This window comes from Gobius niger (genome assembly GCF_951799975.1).
Source record: "Gobius niger genome assembly, chromosome: 10".
NCBI classification, from domain to species: Eukaryota; Metazoa; Chordata; class Actinopteri; order Gobiiformes; family Gobiidae; genus Gobius; species Gobius niger.
In genome coordinates, this window is record NC_136861.1 from 28,158,332 (window position 1) to 28,165,280 (window position 6,949).

Here is a 6,949-nt window from a genome sequence, read left to right on the forward strand (position 1 = left end):
AAGTAAACAAATAAATTACGCATGCGCAGCTTGTGTCCTGCCCAGACCTCTGTTTCTTGTTTTGCGGTGCATGCTGGGAGTAGTCGCTGTAATCCGTCATGGCGGCCCGTGTCCTGATGCAGTGTGTCCGCTCTCTTGCCCGGCCTTCGCTCCGGTTGTGTTCGGCTAACCTGACGGTCAGAGCCGCGGCAGTCTCCAGCACGGCGCCCCATCGGAGCCTCTCCTTCGCCGGGGACAGCGCGCGGACGCGGTGGCTCGACCAGACCCGGGTGAGTGAGGGGGTAACATTGAGCACCCTCGGCCTGGCGCTGAGGCTGTGACCTAGCGACGTCTTTCAAACCTGTCTGCAAAAAACTCCGCCGGCCACGCTTCACGATCGCGTGCTCGTCGTTAGGTTTAGATGCGGAGACGAAGATGCACGTGTGAAGTCATTGTTGAGATTAACGTAACGCGTTGTCATCTAGATTTTGAAGAGCACTCGTGTTTTGGGTGGTTCATTAGCTTGCTAGCAAAGTTCACAAGGTTTTCTCTCCGGGATCACACAGCTGTTTTACAATTGGTCAAATACATTACAATGAATTAACACCGTAATACAACGTCGGCAAGTATTACATTATTATTTATTAACTGTGCCCCTGTGTTGCGTAAAGTGCTGTTTATCTCTAGATGAAATAAGGCCCTATATATTTAAATCAAATGAAATGAGCTTTTGCAGTTAATTCTATTACACTTAACGCACATGTAAAGCATCGTGTGTAGCTCTCAAACCCTTGGTGTGTAAGGTAACGCTGTATACAGAGCAAAATGAAATGCCTCTGTGCACAATAGGGGGCAGCAGAGGGAGGGAAGGTGGATGAAGCTGTTCTTCACTCAGTTGGGACTTGAATTTCATTCCCTTCACTTTGCAGTTCACTTCAAACTTGTGTTTACTTTGCTCCGTGCAATGTCAATTTTATTTCTAAAGCACATTTAAAAACAACTATAGTCGACCAAAGTGCTATACAAGAACAGTAACAATATATACAATAAACACATGTGCAATGTTCTAACGACGACCTTCTTTCCCCCAGATCTCTTCGCTGAGTGTCTCGTGTCGACAGTACGGGGACCTGCCTCCTCTTACCTTAGGCGGCATTCAAGAGCGGGTTATGTATGTGCTCAAACTCTACGACAAGATCAATCCAGAGAAGGTGAGCGATATGTCTTTAAAACATCATTTAACAGTTTAACAGTTTAGTACCAACTTTATGTCCGCTTTAAACCATTGTCGACATCTCCTCTGGCAGCTCAAACCCCAGCATAATTTTCCCATCGTCGTCAAGGGGATCATTTACCATTTACAGGGTTCTCTCGTTTTCATATCAGAACTGCAAATGTAAAATGTGGTGCAACATGCTATTTTCCAGGTTGCACTTGCGGTTTAACACCTGTTATTGTGATGAATGACCCCCCCTAGTGTCTAGTCATTGTCCTTTTATGTTAAAGCAGTACTAAGTAACGTGTTTACCTTAATAAATCCGTTTCGTAGTCCCTGTGGGGGTGATACAAGTGTTTATGGGATGATTGGAGGGTCTTTCATCTCCCCCTGGTGTCTCTGGCCAGAAAACCATGTTTGCAACTTGACTGCCACCGGTCCGGAGAAAGCAATACACACTAATGGAATCACGAAGAAGAAGCTAACATGCTAACGGGCAAAGCTAACTGCGGGCTAACGTCACTTTAAACAGTATTTACAGCCAAGTTTGTGTGGAAAAAAAATATTTCCATTGTATAATTGGATGCACAGTGACCCTCTCTCCCTTCGCCTTTTCTGTCAGTGTAGTATTTACTCTCCAAGACAATTAATAAATTAAAAAATCGTAGCTTGCAACTGCAGTTGCGCTTATGGCCTCTAGGGGGAAGAGTTACTTAGTACTGCTTTAATGGTGCACTGTGCAACTTTAAACAAAAAAAAGCATCATAAGGGCCATTCTGTTTTTTTTTAGGGTTTCTGGTAGGTTTTCTGAACGGAATTCTCATGAATCGACCGTTAAATCTGTTGAATCCCTTGAATGTATATGAAACTATGGAGCGGTGAAAACCTACCAGAAGCCTAATAAACACTTGGACCTGGAGCATCTTACAGGCCACTGGGATGGAAAGTAAAGGCACCAATATCAACTTATTTTTTTTTCTTTTTACACAAAAAGTTACATATTCTACAATGAGTCTTAATACATTTTGGTACAGAAAAATGGTTGCTTTATTGTAACAGATTTTGGACTTAAGTGGGTAAATGCTTCTCAAAAGAACTAAACATTTTGTGTTTTACCTTTTAGTTGCAGGTATCGTCCCACTTTATGAAAGACCTTGGTCTGGACAGCTTAGATCAAGTTGAAATCATCATGGCCATGGAAGATGAGTTTGGTGAGTGGTTCCCACTAAGTGCAATAAATCAGTGTTTGTAAATGTGATGAGCTAATTCTGGATTATCATTTTAGGTTTTGAGATTCCAGATGCAGAAGCGGAGAAATTGATGAGTCCTGATGAGATTGTACAGTATATTGCAGACAAGAAAGATGTTTATGAATAATGTATGCTGTTGTTTAAAGCAAGTCTGTCCTGTGTGTTCTGCCATTAAACCCTATGCTAATGTTTGTTGGGTTATACAGATTTATGGAAGGACAACTTTGTGATTCGACATAAAGACAAACCACTTTAAGTGAATAGAACAATATCACAGCTCTACAACTCTTGTCCTGTACGACCACCATTGGCTAAACATGCTATCGAAGTTCTATTAGTTGAATCTACAGGTGAACACGTCTATCACATGTTATTTCTCAGATCAATAAAGACACCTTTCAATTTAACTTTGTAGATGTTTTTGCATTCATTTCAATCCTAGATGCTGGGAATTTCCATGTCTGCTTTTGCCATTGTTCTGGTAAATCTTGTGCATATCACAGGTTAAGTTTTAGAAGGGATATTACCTAGTTTTCTATGGAGCCATTTTAACGCGCTGTTTTGGGGATTTACAGTGCCTCTCGTAAGTATTCATACACCTTGAGAATTTGCACATTTTGTCATGTTTACAACCTTAAACAAAGATTTTATTTAGATTTCTTTACTGAACGTTCACACACAAGTAACAGACAGCTGTGAAGTGAAAGCGAAATGATACATGATTCTGTTATTTTTCAAAAAATGGAAAAGTGAAAAGTGGGGCATGCATAAGTATTCATACAGCATTTTCTGAGTGCATTAAATTGCCTTTAAAACATTCCTAATGACTCCAGAATGTTCACACCTTGGCCTAACCATTAAATAGAGGCCACCTGTGTGTAATCTACTCTCAGTATAATTTCAGCTGTTCTTTTAGGCCCTCAGAGCTGTGGTTGGAGTGTGTTGGTCACTAAACATCATGAAGGTCAAGGAGCACCAGAGAGGTCAGGGATAAAGCTGTGGAGAAGTTTAAAGCAGCATTAAGTTATACAAAGATTTCCCAAGATTTAAACATCTCCCGGAGCACTGTTCAATCCATCATTCAGAAATGGAAAGAGTAAAGCACCACTGCCAACTTACCAAGACACGGCCGTTCACGTAAACTTACAAACTGAACAAGGAGGACACTGGTAAGAAATACAACCAAGTGCCCCAAGATAACTCTGGAGGAGCTGTGAAGTCCTGCCGCCTTCATGAACGAGTGGAAGAAGAAAGCCATTATTGAAAGGAGGCCATAAGAAATCCCGTTTGAAGTTTGCTAGAAGTCATATGGAGGACACAGCTCCATGTGGAAGAAGGAGCTTTGGTCAGATGAGAGAAAAATGTAACTTTTTGGCCCAAATGCAAAACGTTATGTATGGAGCAAACCTGACACTGCTCATCGTCCTGAGTGCGCCATCCCCAGTGTCAAATATACGGGGGGAGCATCATGCTGTGGGGCTGCTTTTCCTCAGCGGGGACTGGGGAGATTGTAAGAATAGTTGGGAAGATGGATGGAGTCAAATACAGAAACATTTTGGAGGAAAACCTGCTGGAGTCAGCAAGAGAACTGAGGCTGGGGCGGAGATTCACCTTCAGCAGGACAATGACCCGAAACACAAAGATAAATCCACAATGGAATGGTTCAATAAAAACATATTAATGTGTTAGAATGGCCCAGTCAAAGTCCTGACCTAAATCCTATTGAAAATCTGTGGAATAATGTGAAAACTGCTGTTCACAAACGTTCTCCTTCTAATGTGACAGAGCTGGAGTTGTTTTGTAAAGAGTAATGGGCTAAAATGTCAGTCTCTACATGTGCAAATCTTGTAGAGTCAGACCCCAAAAGACTTGTGCTGTTATTGCAGCAAAAGGGGGTTCCACAAAGTATTCATGCATGCTGTATGAATACTTATGCACGCCCCACTTTTCACTTTTCTATTTTTTTTTTAAATAACAGAATCATGTATCATTTCGCTTTCACTTCACAGTTGTCTGTTACTTGTGTGTGAACGTTCAGTAAAACAAAATCAAAATAAAATCTTTATGTTTAGGGTTGTAAACATGACAAAATGTGCAAAAGTTCAAGGTGTATGAATACTTTGAGAGGCACTGTAGCTGTGGAGGGCCAACAATCCAGACCAGTAGCGGCTCTGCATATTCTAGCTATAGACACGTGCTGTGGCTCGTTTGAAAGACGAATCTCTGAGCTCTCCGTGGGTGAAAACTGGGAAATCTGAGACAAACAAAGGCTACATTTGATCAAAATCACAAGTGTTTTTAGTGTGTAATTGGTGTTTAATAAAACACTCGTTTCTGACTAACTCCTCTCTATAATCTTTGGACACTGGCGTTATGGGAAGAGGCAAATGCCTAAATATATTCCTTTCAAGGACAACATTGTTGACACGTTTAGAAACACCGTGTTATCGATCTCTTTCGCTCATTATCGCGTGTGCATTTACACAGCCTGGTTCTCAGACGACCGATTTTAACCATTGAAAAACAGAAACGTTAAAATCTCAACTGTTTTGATCATGGGAAGCCGCTCTGCTTTGTCAAACACGCTCCTAAAAAAAAGTAAAATGTCCAGATGTGAGATTAAGTTTTTGATCATTTATTTCACTTTTATTTTTTTTAACACAATTTAAAAAAAAACCTTTGACTTTTGGCTCTCAATGTGAGGCCGAAAACTAAACTGGAAGGTTGCCATGTCACTTAATATTCTCAATTTCAAGTTCACTGGTGTAATACAAAGAGAAACGTCCGCATTGTTGTATAATGTTAGTCTTTTATTGAGGGTTGTACCCAGGTTATACAGCTTTGTATGCTGGCTGCAGTAGCCAGAGGGTTACAAACAGTAATCAGTGTACAGAGTACAGTCAACAGAAGACCTACAACCTACTAGTTTACACTTAAGTACAGATTCTCTTAAGAGCAATAAAATCCAGGAAAAAAAAATAATACAGAACAAACCAAGCAACAAAAGGAGAATAAAAAGATTTAAATGAAACAAAAAGACAGCATCAGAGTAGACATTCATTATTTGAGCACACTGGAGTTGGTTTCTATACCTTGTATATGTCACTTCTTAATTTGTCAAATTTTACCCATACAAATAAGATTGTCCTTCAAAAAGTGCAGTTCCCCTAAAGTTTAAGATAAAATCTGTTGATGACCCAAGGAAGACATTTGAAAATAAAAGTTACTTTCCGCTTGAAGGAAAGACTTCCTTTCATTGATTATAGACATGTTTATATTCATATATATTAGAGTTTCAACAGTCTCCCAAAGCTATGTGCATAATAGGTTTACAGGTGATCAAACTACACAGTTAATAGAATCTCTATAAAAATGTACTTGTGTAAAATCTGCAGTTTCACCGGCCTCATTCCTCTCGACGCGGAGAGGACAAGCTGTGAAAGTAAAGAAATAGACCTAACCTCTCCTCACCTCTGCTACAACTGGCCCAATGGCTGCTAAGTAATAAAGGTTTTTCAGTTTATTATTAGCTGTGGTACTAGTAGCACAATTCAATAATGGCACATGTTTGAGGAATATTGTTGGGGACCCCAACTGCTTTCTCAAATTTATGGGGAAATATTTTGAGACAAGAAAGCAAAACCCAAGGGAGATATGGAATCTTGGGTTTAACACTCCACTGCATAGTCTCTCTGAGCAACACCCACCCCAACCCCATCTTGACCCCCCCCCCGAAATCCCACCCACCCCCAAGTCTTTGTGCTGGTTAGACTAAAGCTTTTCAGGGTTTGTGTGTACATACTAAAGGTGAGGGGGGAAAAAAACAGCAGATTATCACAGTTTTTCTAAGATTTTTTTTCTGTTTTTGTATTTTTTTTTTTTCTTTTGTGTAAAGTCAAAAAATAGCCTTAGCACTTTTGTTCAACAGTAGGAGCAGTCAGGTGTACAAGTAATGATATATGCTCACAGGAAAGTTTGGAGGAAAGTCACATTTTTCTTAAATATTCAAAGTAGTAGAGTGTCACCAGCCAGCTTCCCTGTACCCTCTTGCCCCCCCTCGTCAGGCCCTGTCGGGAAGCTGCTTGGCAGCCCTGGGGATTGTACATTGCTCATGGTGTTTTTTCCTCACACCATCTTTCGCAAATTTCTCATTTCTTCAAGCATTAGCATTGTCCAGCTTTTTAAATACAGAAACACGCACAAAAACGACAAGTAAAAACGCAATCCCTTTCCTTCCCTGTCACCTTCACTCCTTGATTTTGGCATATGATCAGCATTCACACACAAAACTGATTACTTCCACGCACGCACACACACAAAACAGACAAAACACGTACTGGGAATATAAACAGTAACATCCAAGTGTTTCAGATGCTGCTTGTCCCTTCTCCAACAGCGGGCCAACACTGCTTCCTGAGCGTCTCACCAGGGCGCTCGTTGGCCCTCTAATGCTTACAAAGGATGAGGCCAAAACATGCACCCAGACCATTTCCTTTAGAGATGT

At 40.8% G+C, this 6,949-nt stretch overlaps 1 protein-coding gene across 2 annotated transcripts; it reads left to right on the top strand.

Annotated features, from left to right (window-relative positions):
- Positions 1–47: 47 nt before the first annotated feature.
- Positions 48–2,841, top strand: ndufab1b (NADH:ubiquinone oxidoreductase subunit AB1b). Of its 2 annotated transcripts, XM_079564849.1 has the most exons (5): positions 48–269; positions 1,071–1,190; positions 2,319–2,406; positions 2,481–2,573; positions 2,652–2,841. In XM_079564849.1, the coding sequence occupies exons 1-4, from the start codon at positions 99–101 to the stop codon at positions 2,570–2,572; spliced, it is 471 nt and encodes a 156-aa protein (XP_079420975.1). In that variant the 5' UTR covers positions 48–98; the 3' UTR covers position 2,573; positions 2,652–2,841. The 2 variants fall into 2 exon arrangements, with proteins under 2 accessions (XP_079420975.1, XP_079420974.1); XM_079564848.1 differs by having other exon boundaries at positions 2,481–2,841.
- The last annotated feature ends 4,108 nt before the right edge of the window (positions 2,842–6,949 follow it).

Coding starts and splice junctions, on each gene's coding strand:
- ndufab1b (XM_079564848.1), top strand. CDS start 99: ATGGCGGCCCGTGTCCTGATGCAGTGTGTCCGCTCTCTTGCCCGGCCT. Junction 270..1,070: donor GGTGGCTCGACCAGACCCGG/GTGAGTGAGGGG, acceptor TCTTTCCCCCAG/ATCTCTTCGCTGAGTGTCTC. Junction 2,407..2,480: donor GGCCATGGAAGATGAGTTTG/GTGAGTGGTTCC, acceptor TTATCATTTTAG/GTTTTGAGATTCCAGATGCA.